We start from the raw sequence: 19,632 nt of genomic DNA on the forward strand, positions 1-19,632 counted from the left end.
AGACTCGCGTGTATTTGGATTGTGCAACTAGTGAGGGGATGGCTGGGTGCCGAATCCAGATCTAACCTCCAAAATACTCATCCAAGGTTCGGACATCTTGCATAAACCTGGAAGGTTTGGGTCACTCGGGGGACAACTGTGCGAAGTCATGTCTTGTCTCTGGATTTCTGATTGTAGTCCCAGAGATTATATAAGAATTGTCCCCGTGGTAACAGTAAGGCACTGTCTTGATGTGAAACTTGATGTGAAAGAAAAGGAGGCATCTCCTTTTATGGAGATATATATAATACGTGGATGTATTTATAATCACAGCAGCAGTTGTGATTCAGTTTCTTGTATCCTTCTTGCCGGTTTCAGCTACAAGAGGCGATGACTGTGTCAGGGACCGCAGGGCAGGATCTGCGGCAGAAGCAGGAAGGGAGCTGGTGGTGACTCCCCAGTGGTCCTGGACGCCACGTTCTCTTGGCTGCAGGTCTTCGTGAGGCTGATCCAGGTGCTGAGGAATTTGCACCAGCCTCTGTTTATGGCATACAGGAACGTGCAGCACAGTGAATAAACGCACCCATGTGCTTCTGGGAGCTGGAGGCAGCTGCAGGGGAAGTTGCTGAGAAATGAGTATTGCTTAACAAATGTAGTCAATAATAAAAATAATTAATACTGCCATCATGGTCTTCTGTAGGAGACTTCAGATTATTTCTTGCTTGATAGATTGTGTACAATTTTCACAAGTCCAATGGCACCTTGACCGAAGCATGAATATTCCCCTGACTGGGTATTGCTGGTTGTGTCTCTAAATTTTCCTTCCAGAAAGTGCAGTCCTTGACTATTATGTTCTCCTACTTTCTACACAGTAGTAAGTATTTGATTATTCAGTATTAGATTTTAATAATGCAGATAGGTTAGGGGTTTGGGGGTTTTTTTGTTTGTTTTTTTGGTGGGTTTTTTTTCTTTTTGAGAAGTCTGACGCATGTGACACTTTATAAAGATTTAGATTCTTACAGTCTTCCCAGGTGGAGGTGCACCAGTGGAACACCTCACAAAATGACTTGGTCTCCTGGTCAGGCACGGCCCTCAGCCGAGCTGAGACATCTGTGCCGTGTTCCACAGCATCTTCTGTTGCTCTCATCTTCTACAAGCAGAGCTCTGCACTGTGTCGCTGTGTCACTTCCTGCGATGGCTCGCTGGTCCCCTAGGACAACTCCGTTACCGTAAGCTGCCCAGTCTAGCACTAATTAAGATGCAGGTTTCCCCAGCCAGCTCTGCAGTGTGCTGAGGGGCATTTCTGTTGTTTGCAGCACGTGTTTGGTTTGAACGCTGAAAGGATGCAGCCCCTGTGGCTCTGGCCTGTTCCTGTTCTGGAGTTTTTCTCCTGGTGTTTAAGGAGTCTGGCTGTTAATGATTGTGGGAATGCCTCTATCTGCCCTGCTTCCTGCAGGGCTGTTCAGAAGAAGGTTCAGAGGGAGAGAAAGCTGCTGAGCAGGCCTTCACTTGACTAAAGAAAACACACGAGTGTTACTAGGCTCCCTCTATGTTGAAACTACAGATGTTTCTCACAAGTGTTGCACCTCTCCTGCAGTGAGATCAGTAACCGTAGTGCAGTAAACCCTTATCTCAGTGCAGGGCAGCCTGAGGGAGGTGCCTGCCTGGCTGGGAAGTCGTGTGTGCTCTGTCTTCCAGGAAGCACGTGCTCGAGCGACCTGTGGTTCGCAGGTTTCTCCTCTTGCTGGGCACTGCTGACTCCGAGTGGGATTTTGTGGTTTAGCATAGATTGAGCTCGGAAAGCATGGGCTGCTTTTCCAAAGTGCATGTGGCAGGCAGTCCCTTTCTGGGCCAGCTGTGCCTTCTGGTGGAAGTGCTTTGGGCTCTGTCTGCTGTCTGGTATTCTCTTTGAGAGAGGGATGCAAGACTCAGAGTTCAGCAGCTCCTGTGCTTGGCAGGAGGGCCACTTGGAGATGTTTGCCTTCTTTCCGTTTGCTCTTCGGAGTGCTGGAAGGATCAGCTTGTACCTCCCTTCTCTGGCATGCTCTGCCCTTTGGCACGTGTTGGATTTGCCCTGTTTCTGTGCAGGAGTCAGGCAGTGTGTGCGAGAGAGGAGAGGGCAGAAGAGGGAAAAGGAGGACACCCTGGAGACAGATGAAGGGCAGTTGCACATAGAGTCTGGCTCCTGGAAGAGGACATGAGATCCCTAGCAGCAAATGCTGCCTGCTAACGCTTCTTTTCAGGGCTATGACGAAAGACACCCTTTAGTCTCCTATAGGATCTAGCTGATTTACACCAAATGCTGTGGCTGCTGCTTTGTCACCCCTTCCAGCTCCTCTTAAAAGATGTTGTATCCTCATGCACAACTTCCTGCAGTGTGTATTCCCACCAGAGTTACCACTGTCCTTAGGTTTGTTCAGTGCGAGAGCAGTTGTAGCAGAGCGCTGCACAGCCGTCGTGCACGCGTGAGTAGAAAACACAAACCTCTGCATTGAGAGAGGCTTTTCCTGGGTGCAACATTGGGAAGTCTACCTGCAGCAGGGTGCATCTGCCCGTCTTCTGCTGCGTTTCTGGGTGGCACAGGTCCATCCTTTGGGATTAGGGTCCCTTCTACGCGAGTGTTGGGTGACAGAGTGCCAGGCAGGTGACTGTTTGCTCCGAGATAAACCTGCATTACTGCTATTGAACGGTGGCTGGGAAACTGTGCTTCCACTTTCTGGAAAGGTGAGTCACTGTTTGAGCAGATCCTGCCAGGTGGCCATAAAGCCAGAGACACCGTAAAGGCTTTAGGGCTACCGCGTGACTGCTTAGAAAGAGTGAGGAAGCGTATTCCTCGTAGCTGCTGCCCGGGCAGAGTTCGGGCCGCTGTTGGGAGCCTTGTGCTGCGGCTGGGCACCGGGCGGCCCGCGGCCGCCGGCCCGTTTGGTGGCAGAACTTGCCGAATCTCTGCGCTGCTCAGGTGCGTTTTGTGGCTCCCAGAGCCCCCTGCGTTGGCACCCCAGGCCTTCTGGTGGGGCGAGCCTGCGGCACTCGGTGTACCGCCGAGTTCTGGGCAGTGCCAGCTCTGGGCCGGGAGGTGTAACTGAAAGTGGCAGCGAAGCTGCTGAGTGTGTGCGATGTGGGGGCGGGGAGGAGGTTACAGGAACCAGCAGTGAATCGGCAGCTTCTTACTCAAGGCATTCTTGGAACTGCTCTGGGGTTGAGTTAGGAAACCTGCTTCTATTTTAAGGACTAGGTGGTTTTTATGGTACGGTTTCTTTGTTGTAGGCTTTGTGTGACTTGCAGTAGGGATAAGCCATCTATCAGGGACCTGCCCAGGGCTGTTCTAAGCGCTTCTGCCTGCTAAGTGGAGATCAAACACTTCTTGGATCCATTTATACACAGAGAATGGCTGTATAGACTCTCCCTGGCAATAGGCCTGGGTCTCCTGTGGCACCCCAAGCTGTTTTTCCTGCTGTGCTACAGTGGTGTGCTTGAGAATAGTATGGTGTTTCCATCTTGTGATTGCGAAACAGTCCCGGGTTGTTTCACGCTTGCTCTTGTTGTTGCACTGACAAAGTTGTGTGTGAACTGTGGTGGTGAGTGGACCTGGGAGTCTTGCATCCTGGCAAGAGTTTGGTTTCATCTTCGGGTGGCTCCTCAGGAAGTGAGTGGGTGTAATAAATTGCACTTCTCTTACGAGCCTTTATTTCATGTGAATTCACCTGTCAGAGCAGGGAGATGCCTCGTCATGTCACTGTCTTGTGCGGTCTCAGGAAAGGCGTTAGTCACAGTGCGACTGCACCGCTTCCAGTCCTGGAACTGACTGCTCCGGGCCGAGCCTGCCTGCTGCTCTCCTGCTTGGTGCAGGCTTTCCTTTGCTGAAAGACTCTTTGTCTGTTTTCAGTGTTTCTGAGACATGCCATAGTGGTACAAAATAACCTCTAATTTAATGATAGTGACTCGTTCTGGACTACTGTAGGGCCCCTCCATGCAGTGCATTTACATTCTTAAGAACGTGTCCCTAGGGCGGCACCGAGTGTGCTGCAGCCCCCCTGTTAGGAGCACAAGTTCGGACAACGCAAGCTGTGCAAGGGTACCCCAAGATTCACATGAAGCTTTACAAGATGTGCTAGACCATCTGTAAGGAAGCTTGCTTTGTGTCGTGATCTTTTATAGTTACTGTAATCTGACATGTTTAATTCATTTCTTCTAAGTGAAGTGATTGTTTGAGGCTACCCTGGTCATTTCCTTTGTCTGCCACGCTTCCTTTCTTCTGCTTTTCCTGTAGGCCTCTGGCTGTACCTGGCAGGAAGCGATCTTCCCTGCCTAACTCTGATCGGCTCTCCTAATTTTGGGTATCGATCAGTTCATCGGGACTTGGAAGCTCAGGTTGCGATAGTGACAGAAAATAAAGCTTTGCAGCAGCAACTCCATCAGGTAAGTGGCTGATCTTGGGGAGATAACATGGATGTTGTGCTTCTTGGTCACATAGGGAATGCTGATGACGCAGTTGCAATAAAAACCTACAGCCACAATAATTCAAAACCTTGTTGAGCATAGGAAGTCTCCAGGAGCTGTCAGTTAAGTGACTATTGATGAGATGCCTGCTGCAAGTGCCTGTTTCTGGGAAATGGAGGCCGTAACGGGAAAGAATGTGTGTCCCCAGTGAACTCGAGCATCAGGAGTGCTCAGGCAGTGGATGCTGAGAGACGTGGCATTCAGAGAGCATCTGCTGGCTCTCCCCTGCTTGCTGATCACACAGCACGCTCTTGGGCTTTATCTCCAGTGTTCGGGTATTGCCAAGGTCACACCATGCTCTAGGATAGTGAGGTCAGGCCCTGTGAACTGCTGATCTCAGACTGCTGGAGGACTTTGCTCCTTGGGCATTTGGGAAATCCTTTGTAGGAATAGAAATGCCAAGGTTTTGGGTGGCTGCCTACAGGCTATGGAGGTGAACAGAGGCGGGGGATCTTAGTGTAGTTTCTGCAATAAGACGATTTCTGGGCTGCTCGTGTTGCCAGTGAAGTTACATGACATAACATAATCATGAATAGTAAGAAGGCATTATTTAATGCCTTGACCCAAACATTTTTCAGTGGTTTAATGTTCAGTGTCCCAAGTTTTTGGGCTCTTTTTTGTTTGGCACTTTGGTAGCACTTTTGCTACCTCTTTAAACCCTGTCTGGTTCTCCAGCTGTCTTGACTCTGAATCTTCTGCCAGAACTGACATTGTCCCCAGTAATGTCTCATGTAGTGCTCTGATACAAAGCAAATTGGTTTGGTGCCTCTGTGTGAGACTTAGGGATCTTAAAAATGCATTCTATTAAGCCAAGTCCTGGCATAAGGAGGCACAGTTGTCTTCAAGATCAATGGGAATTGCCCTGTTGCATCAGGGCTCTTCCACAGGATGAGTCAGAGTATATCTAATCAAAACAATTCTATTACTGGAAGAGTTGCTTGAACATTTCAATTCATATCTTGCCTCTACTTGTTTCTAATGGAAGGGGAGAATCAATGAAAATATGACAAAGGAATTTTCTCAAACAGTGCTGCAGTGATCTAATTTCCAGGGCTTTAAACCATTCCCATTGCTGGAAGCTGATTTGGAGATTGACTGGTTGTTTACTGTTCTGTGATCTTTGTTTAGAAGACTTAATACATTGCTGGTACGCTGCCATGAAATCACTTTGCCTATGTAACATTCAGTTCCATTTTAAAAATGTGTGATGAGATTTGGGAAGAAATTTGAGTGGTCTGGGTATCTTTGGGTGCTCTACTGAATGAACGGAACTTCAATTCAGACAGCTGGTCTTGCTTCCAGTGATCGGACAGCCTCACTGCACCAGATGACCATGGTGTAGAGTCTGCATAGCAGGGCTGACTATAGCTCTTAGAGCATTTGGGGTTTCCAAAATCAGACTGATTCAGCACGCAAATGTCTTCCTTCTGTTGTTGGTTCATCTTTTTGGTGTTACTTTCCAATGCTTGGTTCCTGCTTCCCTGTTCCACCCTGAATTTAAACAGCACAGAGTATTCTCTGTCATTTGTGACAGCTTAACTAGTGAAAAAAAGATTATGAACAGGCTTACAGTAGATGCTCTGCTCCTTGTTTGCCTGCAAATCTAGAAATGTAACTGGCTTTGATAAGAAAACCACTTCTACCTTTGATCAAACAGCTGCTTTCACGTGCAATGCGAGTGTGTATTATCATCATGATGGTTCATTTCCTCCTTCAGCAGTGTTGTGTGCACACTGGACAAGCCTAAGTGTTTCTGGTAATTTAGTTGAAATCATGACTGCATATTCATTTGAAAACACAGCACTTGAGCTGTGTCTAGAAAGAGCTGCGTAAGCCAGTCTCTTGAGATTATGGTAAGGTTTCCTTTTCTGGCAATTACAGTGAGGGATTTAGGATTTTCCTGAAACTGAAGCTTAGCTCTATTGCAACTGTGGGGCACAAAAAGGCAAAACCTTCTACCTTTGCTCTCTGTAGTTTAAATTGCTAATTCTTGAGGTTTGGTTACTTAGCACACTGACGGTCACAGAAAGGTGGAGTGCTGTGATGGGCGGGTGTGAAGGACAGATCCTTGGGCTGGCTCCTTGGAGGCTTCCTGGGTGTGCTGTGTGGAATGAGACTCTTATCTTTGGGCTTGTGGGAAACAGGATGTGTCCTTTTGGCGGGACCGATGGCCAGTTTTATCTGAGAACTCACTTTTCCTAAAGGCCATTTTATAATTTAACACTTAGGATTTACTGAGATGATGTTTCTTTCCCTGTGCAGGAGCAGGAGCAGCTTTACCTCAGCTCAGGTGTAGTCTCATCATCAACATTTGAGCAGCCAAGTCGTTATGTGAAACTGTGGGTGAAGCTGGTAACACCTCTGATCAAGAATTTCTTTTGAAAGAAGAAAAGTTGCTGCTTTGGGTGAGTTTTCTTATGGGGAATTTATATTGCACTGACTGCAATTAGTAAGTAAGTGCAGTGCTTTTTATCGTGTGGAAGAAATAGATGATGGAAACATAGATGATGTGGGGAACAAACAGGCATCTCTCTTTTTCTGGAGTACTTGCCACTGACTAGAATCCGTTGCTCAGGGTCTATGCTGGGTTTCGTCAACTCGAATTTCTGGAAGGGGCAATGAAAGAGAAGCCACACAAGGGTATTTCCCATGCATGGAAATACAACTTCCGTTTCTGAAATGTCCCTTTTAGTGTGTTGGGCAGAGGGACTGTGTTTATTTTATCTTGACCAGCTAATAGAAAACATTGGTGGAATATTTAAAATGTTCTGCCTTCTTTTTGTCTGATCAGCGTTGCTTTAACCTTGTGGATGTTGGTTAACAGGGACAGTTGTTTTGGCTTTTCTGTTTCTTCGTACAGCATCCTGGATTTGCCTGGCTGTTCGACTACCCAGTAGCTGGAGCCCCTTTGAGCTTCATGGAATTGCGCTTACATTTTGTCTGTGCCGTGCGCGTGGTCCTTGCACCTAAGCGTGTGCCTTGAGTGTTCACACATCCTTTTTAATTACACAACCCCAGAGATGGCCGTATCTATGTATCTGGCTCCTTCGTGTTAAGATGTGTTACGAGTGTCTTTCTAAATTGAGGAGAGGGCATGAAAGGACTTTTGGTGCTTGCTTGCTGAGAGAGGAAAGCTCAAACCGTAACGTGTCCTGCAGAGAAGTTGGCGGGGAAGCCAGGTAAAAATGTGTCAGAGCGCAGGCTTGGGCTGCCCTGTGAGTTTCACTGGTGGAGTATGTGCAGTGTTCTGATCTTGTGTTGCCAGCAAAAGGGATGTCTGGCACCTGGAAAGGCTGAAGGTAAGTGTAAAGCCTAATGGTAATTTATTCTAAATGCTACTGCTTTGTAAAGAAGCAGCTCTACTTGCCTCGCCTTGTGGCTTTTCTTACCATTAGCTGTGAGGGTGGTTTTACGCAACTGTATTTTAGAACTGATTGTTCAGATATTTCACAGGGTGGGATTTTAGTGAATTATTTTATGTTACAGGAACAGGCATTGGCTTCCGTATGGTGGCCAGAGCAGATCTAATCACCCTAATAGGCGTTACTGCTGACACAAATTATTTGTTGTGAAAGAAGGGGTAGATTCTATAATCTAGAAATAGAAAGAAACATACTTCAGAGACTGATCTGTTTGCAGCTGAACTTTCTCTGGGTAGTACAGGTTGATGTGTGGGAGAACTGTGCCACATCCATGCCTCTCTTCTTCCATCAGGTCTAAACAGATGCATGCTTCCATGCAGGAATGTGTCATGCACTTGGCTGGATGAATTTCTGCTCACAGTTAGCATGGTGTGATAAAACAAATAGCTGTGGAAAGACAGAGCGCTATGGGAAAGAAAGGCATCCGGATAGTTGTGTGCAATTGTTCCGTTCGGCTTCCTTCGGTGGTCTGGCTCTCAACCAGCACTTTATCAGAAACCACCAATTGAAAACCAGTATCCGTCATGAGAAACTCCATGTATTTTAAGAGCAGTCTCCACATGACAGCAGTTCCAGCAATGTTTTTATTGATACTTTGCTAAAACAGTTCTGGTACAATCAAACTTAGTCTAAGCTACACAACTTTGAGGGTTTTTGCAAGTAAAAGCATTTGCTGTTTTCCGTAGTCATTAAAGTTTAGATCTGTAAGAGCAGAGCAACAGCAGCAAGGATCCACTTAGCAGCTTTCTCTTTTGTCTTTAGGTTAAAGGTCCAGACATAGGTGGGACCTCGCATCCGTGTCTTATAGACAGGACATTCATAGACGTTCTTGGTGTCCATGCGGTCCACAGGGATGGCTCTGATGAAGATGACTGGCATCATGGGCGTCAATTCCTTCAGTCGAGCGTCTGTGATCACACCAGAGTGGATGTCCCATCGAGCGCCTGCAATATTACAAAATTGTCAGGGTACCAGCTACCCAGTGGCTTTTGCTCTTGGAGGGGGCTGTTTCATAACTACTGATGGGTGGGGAGGAGTTGCTCTAGCAGCACAGCTGAGGGATGGAGTGTGAAGGTTGGGTAGCCATGGCTTAGTAGTCGTTAGGGCTAACATGTTATCATCTCACTGTGACTCATGAATGCATTTTGCCTTACTGTGTGTGGGATGTCTCAATAAATTCTGTCCCCACTCATCCCTTCAGCATGGGTTTGCATGAAGGTTGCATAGCTGAAGGTGGGAATTACGATCGCTGTCCTGCATGGGCTGTGCTCTTGTTGACGTGGACCCCCTTGCTGCTCCGCTGATACTGCCATCTCATTCCCCCTTGGTTTTTAGCAGTAATTGTTTTAGGTTCCGAGTTTCCTGATTTGTCTTATTCAGACATCAAATAAGAGCGTAATATGTTTATTCACTAGGACCCTGTAGGTTCAGACAACCCAGTCCTCAGGTTCATAATATGCAGTCTGAATTTCCAAAAACCAGTTTCTGGTTTGCGGAACTGCTTGTGAACTGGACGGGTGCTGCCCTCAGCTGGCGTGTCTCTGACACAGGCGTGGGATAAACGCTCCGCTGCTCGGAGCTTGTGCAAAAGCTGTACAAATTCAAATAAGCCCATACAAATTCAAATAACACCTACTCTGTTTGCAAGAATTCTTAAGGTTGAACTGGGCTTTCTCCGTGTCTGAAACATCTCGCAAGAGATGTGGACTTTTACCTTCCATGAATAATCCATGCACATAGGAGCCTTCTCTGGGTGGAGCTGTTACATCCTCGCGGTTTTTCTTGGTCACTTCCACTGAAAGACACATCTTGTCCAGTGGCCATTCGTTTTTTCTGGCCATGGACTGCATGATAGCGGTGAGGAAGGACTGGGGGTTGAAGAATCCTGCCAGCCACACTGTTGCAGGCAGCACAAAGTCTGTTGTCCAGACTTCCAGTTCCTGGAAAATAAAACAGCAAAGTACTTCAGAGTGAGGCATGGCCTTTGAGCAGCAGAATACTGCTTTGAGAAACAATGTGACGGAGAGCTGATGCTTCACTGTGCCCAACACGAGCTTCAGGTCATCTTCCAGGTGGGGAGACTAGGATGGAGGTGGTCTGTGATGAATAAATAGCAGATTCCACTGCAGCAATGAAACTAAAACCATTAATTTGGATTGTGGTAAATACTGCTGTTATTTTTTTTTAAACAAAGCCACACTTTAAATAGATGGTTTTATTAACTATTTTTTTCTTGTGCGATGTATAAAGTTCTGATGGGGATAGCTAATGTTCTTTTGAATCGGTGACATACTCTAATGGTGAACCCTTTTCAAACTTCTGCTCTTGTTCTTGGGGTAACAGGCCATTTCAGGCGTTTCAAACTGCTTAAAGTAATACTCAAAAATAAACCAGTTAACCACTGTACACTGATGGAGGTGATTCCCAGTCTTCTGTGGTATCTGCTTGCTCCCTAAGCTTCAACTTTCACAAGAAATCTGCTCACCCTAACGCGAAGGAGCAGGTCTGCATACCAGGCTCCTAAGCTAAGAAGAGAGGGATAGGCGTGACGTGTCCAGGGTTCAGGAACGTTGTCGTAGAAGAGAGCGTTTGCCAGCTCTTCCATATCTGATGTAATCGTTAGCTCTCCCTTAAAGAAAGAGAAAAGTCTGGGCAGTTTTATCTGTGGAAGGCAAGACCGATGGAAGCGTTTGGTCTCAAACTCAGTACAGAGGTGGCGGCTGGTGCCCTCTGGCCAGGGGCGCGAGCGAGGGCAGTCGAGTGCTTTGTGCGAGACAAGGTTTGAAACGAGCAACAGCCATTTGCAAATCATGGGAAATGATTTGGTAGGGAGGGGCGCTTTCCAGGCAGCGCCCTGAAGCGTACCTTTAGTCCCAGGTCTAACTCTTTCAGAGAGCGCCTGATTTCATGGGTCAGGATGTTCATTCTTTCACATTCCTGGAAGGCAACTACAACATACGGGGTCTTGTCCACCGCTTTTGCCATGATCTCCACCATGTTGAACGGCTCCGGCAGCCTCTCGATAATCTCATCTAGGACTGACTTCACCTGGAAAGAATATGCCATAGAACTGCTTTTATCAAAGGAAACATGCTGCAAGCTAACAGTTAATTAACTTAGTAAGATTTTTCTTTTTCTACCTTCATGTTTTCCTCTGCTTCCTCCTCTATTACTAATACTCTATTCTTTTACTAACTGCCCTTGGATCTGAAAAAGCTGCAGCTCTTTTCTGGTAGCCAAGAAGGTAAGAATTGAAGCCACGGAGGCTGTGAAATTCAAGTGTAAAATCCAGAGAGTCAGGAGGAAGACTTTTTTTAAAAAAATAATAAAAGATCTGTATTTTTAGTTGCCATCATGAATGGAAGCTACTAAGCCTGCTCTGTCTGCTGAGGACGCAGCACGTGAGCACGTTTTGGCACTGGCACATCTCTGCCCCACCAGAATAACCTTTGTGAACGCTGCTGACTTCTGCAGCTGCACCGCGTGTGCCCATGAAAAACACGACAAAACTGCTGCATTTCAGCCCCTTCTCTGTGTGTGACCTATATCGGTCCTCCCCGCCTAGCCGTCTCCTGGCCGCTGAATTGCCACTGCGTGCTGTGAAGCAGCAGAAACTTTACTGGCCTTTTCCTCTCGGGAGACACCCGCGCCTCCTCCAGCGTCTGATTCTTTGGGCTGCATTTCCAAAACGGTCCGGAAAAGCCTGTCCGAAGTGACGGTCAGGAAGCCAATTTCTGCGTTGGGGTGAAGGCCGTACAGGTAGGGGCTCTCGGGTGGCAGGTTGTCATCGATGTACTCGTGGTACCCCTAAGCGCAGGGCAGGCACTGACGTTAGTTTAGCAGGTGGGTACAGAGGAACGCGAGTTTTGCTTCAGCCTTGAAAATACGTCATCACTTTTTGGTGGCGGCGCTTCATAGCTAGCTGGCGTTGCTTATTCAAGATGGTTTTTTACTCGTGTTTTACCTAAATTTTTCCTTTACCACCCCTGCCACAGGAATTATTTTTGCAGCAATTCTGCATGTTTTCAATGGGATCGAACCCCTTTTTGTCCCCTACGTTCCCCCTTGGTTAGTGTGAGGGAACTCTGACTAGTGTGCATTTATCCAGAGCAGTGGTTTTCCACAGCAAATTGTAACATCAATCTTTCTTACCTTGTAATCCAAGTTGGGAGGGATCAAAAACCCTGGAGCTAAGTACACTTCCCCTTCCAGCATCTCCTCACGGATGTATTCGCTCAGGTAAGTCCGACACAGCCGGCGGTCCCAGTCGTCTGTGATGTGCCCTCCATACATGATCTCACCGAAGAGGTACCGGAGATCATCCCACGGTACCTGCAAGGAGAGGCTCACCGTGGGGTGGTTCTGCCTGCCTCCCGAGAAGCTCCCGCAGCCCGGGGAAGCTGCACACGACTGGAGAGCCGTGGGGCCATGGAGCAATGGCTCCTGGGTTGACCTGTCCAGCGTCCAGGGAGGTGACAGACCCTGGACCTGCAGAGGCCCGGTGACAGAGTGAAGGGGGGCAAGAAGGGACCATGTCCGGGGTGTCTCTTGCGTTCGCCCACAGATTTCACCTTGTCTCGGTACAGACACAGCCGTCCATACTCTGAACCCCCATCATCCCGTCTTTATTCAGCTCAGCCTGTCTGTAAGGCCGGGGAAAGCCGGATTCTCCTAAGGGTGAGATCTCAATCCTGCTCGCAGCACCTTCATTCTCGGGGCAGACTTTGCCTTTTAGGTGGAAAGTCATTTTTCAAACGACACCAACCCAACAAAGCAGCGAGGTGTGAGCCAGAGCAGGCACTTGTCCCAGCCTGGTGCTAAACGCCCGCTGAGGACTCTGCGCCTTCACCTGCCAGAGCGTGCAGGCAGCTCCCCAGGGAGGGAGGAAGAACTGTGCTGGCACCGCTGTGTTTGCTCAAAGAAGGCACCGTGCAGTAAACTGGTGAATTTTCTAAAAGGGGTTGATTGTCATAGGGTGTGTTGCGCTGAGGTACGGTTACTTGCTTTGTAAGTCCTTACCTTGGGGTTAGCCTCCAGGTAGTTGTACAGGACGTTAATCGATATGGTCAGGTCACCGTTGTTGAAGGGGTAAGGTCTGTTCCAGCCCTGAGCGCCAAACTTGCGCCGCTCGGCCACCACCGCGTGGAAGTAACAGAGCGCAAACAAGATGCATTTGAACTCGATTTCTTTGCTGCACATCTCTAACGTGTCCTGCAGTGGGAATGAAAAATGAGTGCGGGTTTGCAAGTGAATGAGCAGATGTTGCGATCAGCCATCTCCCTATTGAAGAAAATGGGTGATGTACAGGAGAACTGACAGTTGTTTATTAAAAAAACCCCCAAAATCCATAAAATTGTCTTTTCAAGATTTGCTAGTTGGTCAATTTTTGCACTCATTTGTTTATAAAAGTGTACCCACATACACCCTGCTGACAGTAGAGGCTGCGCGTTTGGGACTCTGTGCTGCAGCAGCTCATTCAGCCTTGGGAAAGGCACCAGTAATTCGGGAGCCCTCGGGCAGCTCGTCACCCTTAAATCACACGGTGACGAACTGGGCACCCCAGGAGGGGGTGCCGGCGGGGCGGGGGGGCTGGCTCCTGGCGCAGCCTCATCTCTGCAAGGAAGCCTGATGCCCCGCAGCCCGCGAAGCCCAGGGAGGGGGCGAGCCGGACGCGCTGACCCAAAACAGTTGAAAGGGACTGGCTGTGCGCGGTGCGGCCATGGTGGGCGAGGGTACCTGGGTGAAGAGGTCGAGGGCTTTGTGCAGGTTGGCGTACATGCCGGTCGGCGGCTCGTTGGTGATTTTGATGGCGTTTTCAAGCAGTCCCTGCGGGATGATGTGCGCCTCGGGGCTGGGGGCTGGCTCGGCGCTCATGAACAGCCGGTAGTCAGCGTGGCTGCCCAGGCTGTACTGCTCCACCATCTTCTCCAGCGTGCCCAGCCACCGGGCCACCAGGTGGATGTTCTGCAAGAGGAACCCCTCCTGTGCTGCTCAGCCCAAAGGACAACCTTGGGAGCCACTCACGCCCCCAGATTCCTACTGTGGCTCTACAGAGAGCGGGGGCAGCGCACAGCCCCGCGTGCGTTTGGCCTCCACTCTGTGGCGGGTCTCCTGCTCTGAGGCCCCTCTCCGGCTCCCTTGGCGCAGGCCAGCGGTGTTTGGTGCACACCAAAGGTCGTGGCGGTGCAGCGAGGGCAAGGAGCCGTTGTCCCCCCAGCCCTTGCCCACTGGTATTGAGTGTCCCACCCCTGACCCCCCCGGTGCCCCCTCCCTGCTGCCCCTCTCAGGGCGGCGCGGTGCCTTCCCGCTGCTGCTCCAAGTCCCCTCCCTGCTCCCAGCTCTGTCCCCAGCCCGGCCGCTGTGTGGGCCGAGCACCGGGACTGTGGTGACTGCTAATGCACGGGATGGGGGGGCAGAGCAGCTGCGACGCCCCTGAGCATCAGCCATCCCAGATCCCACCCTGGTGTCAACGGGGACGCTGGGGCTGGGGGAGCCTGGGGACACCCTGAGCCGAGCCCAGCGGCCGGCAGAGCTGCGCACCGGATAGTGTGCCCCGGTGTGCCCGGTTAACGGCAGGGCTGCCACCCCGCGGTCTGCCCCGGTGCCCCCCCCACCTGCAGGATCACCCAGTGCCCCTGCGTGGCCGCCAACTCCAGGGCACGTTCTGCCACGGCCTCCTGGCCCTGCCCCAGCGACACGTTGTGGATCCTCCCGTTGTCGATGGTGAAGTTCAGCTTTCTGCCTGGGGAGGGGAGGAAACGGCTGTGGCATGAGACGCCTTTTTCATTAGTATTAGGATGAAAACGGGCACAAAGATGGGGCTGCGCAGCTCAAACCAGCAGCTGCACGCAGCCCGCGAGGTCTGGTGCCGGCCGAGGAGGGGGCAGCGGCTCACCCAGGGCCTCCACGTCCTTCAGTGGGTCGACGCCAGGGGAGAGAATGAAGAAGAGGGGCGCGGAGGGGCTGCTCTCCTCATACACCTTGGCGAGCTCAATGCTCCTTCCTTCCACAAACTTGCTCCCCATCTTCTCTTCTACAAAGTTCCTACGGAAAAATAAAACCATAATGTGAGTTAGGAAGAAACACGGTCACTGGGTGCAGCTGGTGCGGTGACGCCGCGGGGCTCTCACCAGGAGAGCACCGTGCTGCACGTGCCGGGCGGGCGCCGGCGCACCTGATGGCGTAGGTCATCCTGTCCGGCCGCATGCACCGCAGCATGCACAGCTTCTGCAGGGCCGACTTGTTCTTCCACTCCTTGGGGAACACCTCTTTCTCCGGCACCTCGGACTCCACAAACTTTTTCCATCGCTTTGCCGAGCCCTCAATGTCACTGTCCAAGTTCTTGAACTCTTCCATTTCCGAGAGCACCTTCCGGTCCCGCAGAGAAGGGCTAAATCACTCCTGGGCTCTGCTCACCCTCAGGGACCCCCAGGCTGGGGGGGTCCCCGCAGAGCTGTGTGCATGCAGGAACGGCGCTGTGCCACAGCCAGGCCCTGAGGGGTCTGCAGCCCTGCTCCGCCTGCCGCACGGCCGCATGGGGGGTCCCAGAGGCATCTCCAGGGTGCCAAGGATGCCTGGTGAAATGGGGACGCTGCACGCAGCCTGGCAGGGACACCCCCGAGCTCACGGGCGAGGAGGGACGTGGAGAAGAGGGGGAGCGGTGGGACAGGCTGTCTCTGGTGCTCGGTCAGCTGAACGGCCGACCCCACGGCCTGCCCACGGGGCTGAGCACGGAGCCCTGCGCCGCTGCTGTGCTGCTGGCCCACAGCCCCTGCCGGGGGCCGGGACGTGCCAGGTCTCACCAGCCACGGGGGACAGGGGGGCTTTGTGGCCCCTCCCAGCTGCTACGGGTGACCCCGGACCTGCTGCACCAGGGGGCCGTGCTGGCATCGCCTCGGCACAGTGGGCGACCGTGCGGACCAACCTTGATGCCACCCCAGCCCTGGGGCTGCAGGAAGTCCACGGGGGACGTGACGCCGGCCTTGGAAGGGAAACGCAGAAGAAAGTCCAGCTCCGCCGGGTTCACTTCTTTCTTGATCGCCAGGACCTGGCAAGTTGAGAGCGCAGCATCACAACTGCCCCGGCACACACGGCCTCGGTGCGAGGGGCTGCGCTCTGGGTCAGAAGCTACTGAGCATCCAGCAGCAGCACAGAAATAACAGAACAACCTCTCTAAACCAACGTAAACTCATGCACAGCATTATACAACAGAAGCCCCGATACATTTGCACGCATTACCTGGAAGGCAACCTGAGCCAGGAAAATGAGTTTGTCTCTCTCAAAGAGTCCCCGTGCAGTGTACATATAGACCGAGTAGGTGATCTCATCCATCAGGCTGATGACCCTTTGCTTGATGTCATCGTCGGGGGCTGTGCGTTGAATAGCTTTCTCGAAGACCCCATTGAATGCCTGAGGAAGATCCCGGCGGGCAGCTCAGCGCCCAGGCTGCTGGGTGTTTTGTTAGCAGCATAAATGCTGAAACACCGACGCTCCGAGCTCCCCACACCCTGTCCTGCCTGCGCACACCAATTCCCTCCTCGCTCCAGCTCTACCTTTAGAGAGAACTGGTAGATGGGGTTGATCTTGTTGAGGTCACTCAGGATGAAGTACAGCAGGGATGCTCGCTCTGCCGCTGGCCTGTAGTTTTCTCTAGCGACGTTTATTTGCACTTCAGTGACTTTAGCTTCTTTCACCTAGACGCACACGAGGGTGGGTGTTATCCAGCGTCCTGGCATGTGCCAAAGCCGCACACAACCTCCCGCTGAGCGCCGGGTGCCCGGTGTGGTCCGGGACAGCTCTCCCGCTGCCCGCAGCACTGCAGCACCCACTCCGGGGCAGCTTGCTTACTTTTTCCTCGATTTCCATGGCTGTGCGCTTCGTTGTTTCCAGGTTCTCCACGAGAGCCGTGTCCCCCAGGAACTCCCCCGCAGCAGCGGACAGCCGGGCGAGCAGGGAGTCCTCCAGCTCCTTCAGCCTGATCTTGAACTCATTCTGGCTCTTTGTGAGGTTTGCCTACAACACCCCCGAAGAGACATGCACCATTTAAGAGACCGCGGCGAAACTCTGGCATCACTCGCTGTGACTTACACTGGGCGCTGCCTAACGAGCTGCGTGCAACAGGCTGTGACCCATCAGCAGTTCTGCTGGCTTTATCTGCCACTAATTATGAATTCTCCCTTTCCAAAGGCAGCCCAGGCGACATACTGATGTACCCGTCAGCTGAGCTACGGGTCTCAGAGACACCAGCCGAGTTTTTCATGCTGTCACCCAAGCGCTGACGCAAGAGGAGGGTGGACGTGGCCCCTCCTGGCACGTGCTGTCACCCGTGGGGCAAAGCGGGGAGCACGACCGTGGCAGCGCCAGGTGCCGCGGGACAACGGTGGACCCACAGCCGCCCACGCAGATGGCAGGCGCTGGTCAGGACTTAGCTCTCGATAAGCAACAGCAAGCTCACGGAGTGAGATCTCACTGCTCCCTGCCAGCAAAGCCACCGCAGCTCCCCCCGGCCGCTCTCCGCTACCATCCCACCGGCAGCCGGGTTCGTACCTTCAGGGCCTCCAGGTCCGGCCGCTCTTTGGCCACCACAGCAGCCAGGAGCTGATCCTCCAGTCCCTCCCGGGTCACCAAGAAGTTGATCAGGGTGCACTGAGCCTGCACCTCTGGCTTGTAGTGAGGGTTGGAATATTTGGTGTGCAGAATCAGGCGGAAGCGCGGGTGATATTCCACTTCTTTATCTCCTATCCTAATGTATCTGTTCAGTTAATTAAACAAATGAATTTCTGTACACTCACCACAGACAGAAACCCTCAACCCACGTGCTGTTCCTGACCACTCGAGATGTATTTCTGTGGTCGGGAAAAGGTGCAGCAAGGGCAGAAGTGCCAAAACGGCCCCGGCAGGACAGAGGCTGGAGGAGCAGCAGGAACCGGAGGCTGCCCTGCCCGCATCCCCCCCCGGCTCCTGGGCTCCTGCTGCTGGGAGCCCCTGAGCCATGGCACGAGGGGAAGGGTCCTGTGAGGGGAGGGCGGCGCGGGTCCCTCCCCAGAGCCCGTCCCTGCAGCCCCGGGGGGACCAGCCCAGCCCTCGCCAGACCGGGGATGCGGCCAGGAAGGTTGGCGGTGCCCAGGGCAGGCAGTGCTGCCTGCAGCGGGGCTGGCAGTGCCGAGTGGGGCGGGGGCCATGGGGCAGGGGATTCTCAGCAAAAGCCCCATCCCGGAATAGCTTCCATGTCTGCCAAGAAAACCCTCCCAGGTTATCACACCTTAGTGCAGGTGCACCAGGGAACCTGCTCTTAAATCACTACATGAGCTGGACTCTGCTGACCAGAACAGTCCAAGAGGTCACATCAACTGCAAGTGTCCCCACCGGCAAATACCGGAGAAAACTGGGGGACGTGGCCGGAGGCCAGGGGAAGGATCAGGCCCCAGCTGCTGTCATGAAAGGGGCATAAATAGACATTTCAGGGCAGCAGTGGTTGCTCGGAGCAGGTGAAACTCCTCGGCACCAGAGACCAGGACGCGCTGACCTGCCCTTCTTGATGGTGGTCCTGCCCAGCAGGTGGTCCAGCACCGGCTCCACCGTCTCGCCAACGTCCTCGATCAGCAGCGTCTGTCCTTCGGAAACCGCCTGCTCGATGGTGTCCAGATAGCTGCGGCCGAGGGGAGGGACACGCGGCATGGGGTGAGCGTGGCAAACGCCCTCCAGCCGCTGCGACCCCGTGGGACCCCTGCAGCGCCCTGCCAGCCCTGGCCCCCGTGGAGCCCACCGAGGTGTCGGGTGCTCCCGTCAGTGCTGTGGCCCTTGGGTGCCCCGAGTCTGATGGGGGGGACGTGGGTGCCCTGTCTCGCAGTGCCCCGCGCCCCTCCGGTCCAGCCTGAGCCTGTGGCCACCGTGCAGCACCAGTTGTCCCGACCCACCTCCTCTGGCCCAGGCGGATGGACCGCAGCTCCTCCCCATATTTGTTCTTGATCCACTTGATGCCCTGGAGCTGGGCGTCCACAACCAGGGGCCACCGCTGGGTGTTGCAGAGGATGGTGGCGTTCTCGGTGGACGTGCGGTCACCGGGCAGCCCCTGGTTGCTCCAGGCAGCCACATCGGCGTCGTCGGTGAGGAGGCTGAGGGGGTCCAGCCCCGGGGTGATGGGGATGGGCACCTGCCGGGGAGGGGCCGTTGGGTGCCTGGCTGCGGAGCAGCAGGAGCCCCTCGGGGCTGGCGGGCATCGGGGCAAGGAGCCCCGGGCACCCGAGATGGGACCCGTGGCCACTCACTGCCAGCCCGCTGAGGAAGGGGACCCAGTGCTTCTCCAGCAGCTCGGCCCTGTACTTCTTGGTGAAGTAGCCGACGTAGGACACGAAGGCGGAGACCAGCAGCACGTCTCCGCACAGCGTCTTCTCCTGCTCCCTGAGCATCTCCACTGACTCAGCCCAGCGGACGTTTTCGGATGCCAGGCCCCCGATGAGCCTGGGGGGTCAGAGGAGACGGCAGCTGCTGCGGTGCTGGGGACTCGGCTGCGGTGGTCCAGGACAGCCGTCACCAAACGCCGTTGGGATTAACCCAGCTCTGCTCGGGCGGTGGGCTGCCCTCACCCGGGGTGCATGGCTCTGTGGCTGCCCCCCCCCCGCCAAGTTCCTGGCCCATTTCATACTCAGGATTTTCTCATTTTGGGGGAGGGCTCTGATGCTTCCATGACCCCTGTGTCATTGTCACCAGGCAGTGCCAGGGAGCAGCAGAC

The 19,632-nt window shown here is 52.8% G+C and overlaps 2 protein-coding genes across 12 annotated transcripts in view; one reads left to right on the forward strand and one right to left on the reverse strand.

Moving 5' to 3' along the window:
• Window positions 1-19,632, forward strand: part of PGS1 (phosphatidylglycerophosphate synthase 1) — a 38,135-nt gene that overhangs the window by 10,562 nt on the left and 7,941 nt on the right. For 2 of the 11 annotated variants that reach the window (XM_054846287.1, XM_054846290.1), the window contains exons 7-9: window positions 4,250-4,398; window positions 6,742-6,884; window positions 8,664-13,266. In XM_054846287.1, coding sequence (XP_054702262.1) covers window positions 4,250-4,398; window positions 6,742-6,861 — 269 coding nt within the window. In that variant the 3' untranslated portion in view covers window positions 6,862-6,884; window positions 8,664-13,266. Of the gene's footprint in view, window positions 1-357; window positions 663-4,249; window positions 4,399-6,741; window positions 6,885-7,339; window positions 8,626-8,663; window positions 13,267-19,632 lie in introns of those variants that run through there. The other 9 variants (XR_008579719.1, XM_054846288.1, XM_054846291.1 and 6 more) reach the window with 7 other exon arrangements.
• Window positions 8,484-19,632, reverse strand: part of DNAH17 (dynein axonemal heavy chain 17) — a 37,028-nt gene continuing 25,879 nt past the window's right edge. Inside the window, exons 62-80 of the mRNA XM_054846286.1 lie at window positions 19,169-19,361; window positions 18,818-19,053; window positions 18,427-18,549; window positions 17,448-17,652; window positions 16,749-16,913; window positions 16,454-16,594; window positions 16,140-16,310; window positions 15,826-15,948; window positions 15,076-15,269; window positions 14,797-14,945; window positions 14,516-14,643; window positions 13,638-13,865; window positions 12,921-13,112; window positions 12,054-12,233; window positions 11,526-11,708; window positions 10,767-10,949; window positions 10,387-10,530; window positions 9,616-9,841; window positions 8,484-8,845 (exon numbers count right to left, since the gene is read on the reverse strand). Coding sequence (XP_054702261.1) covers window positions 8,598-8,845; window positions 9,616-9,841; window positions 10,387-10,530; window positions 10,767-10,949; window positions 11,526-11,708; window positions 12,054-12,233; window positions 12,921-13,112; window positions 13,638-13,865; window positions 14,516-14,643; window positions 14,797-14,945; window positions 15,076-15,269; window positions 15,826-15,948; window positions 16,140-16,310; window positions 16,454-16,594; window positions 16,749-16,913; window positions 17,448-17,652; window positions 18,427-18,549; window positions 18,818-19,053; window positions 19,169-19,361 — 3,412 coding nt within the window. The 3' untranslated portion in view covers window positions 8,484-8,597. The remainder of the gene's footprint in view (window positions 8,846-9,615; window positions 9,842-10,386; window positions 10,531-10,766; window positions 10,950-11,525; window positions 11,709-12,053; window positions 12,234-12,920; window positions 13,113-13,637; window positions 13,866-14,515; window positions 14,644-14,796; window positions 14,946-15,075; window positions 15,270-15,825; window positions 15,949-16,139; window positions 16,311-16,453; window positions 16,595-16,748; window positions 16,914-17,447; window positions 17,653-18,426; window positions 18,550-18,817; window positions 19,054-19,168; window positions 19,362-19,632) is intronic.

This window comes from Grus americana, chromosome 18 (genome assembly GCF_028858705.1).
Source record: "Grus americana isolate bGruAme1 chromosome 18, bGruAme1.mat, whole genome shotgun sequence".
NCBI classification, from domain to species: domain Eukaryota; kingdom Metazoa; phylum Chordata; class Aves; order Gruiformes; family Gruidae; genus Grus; species Grus americana.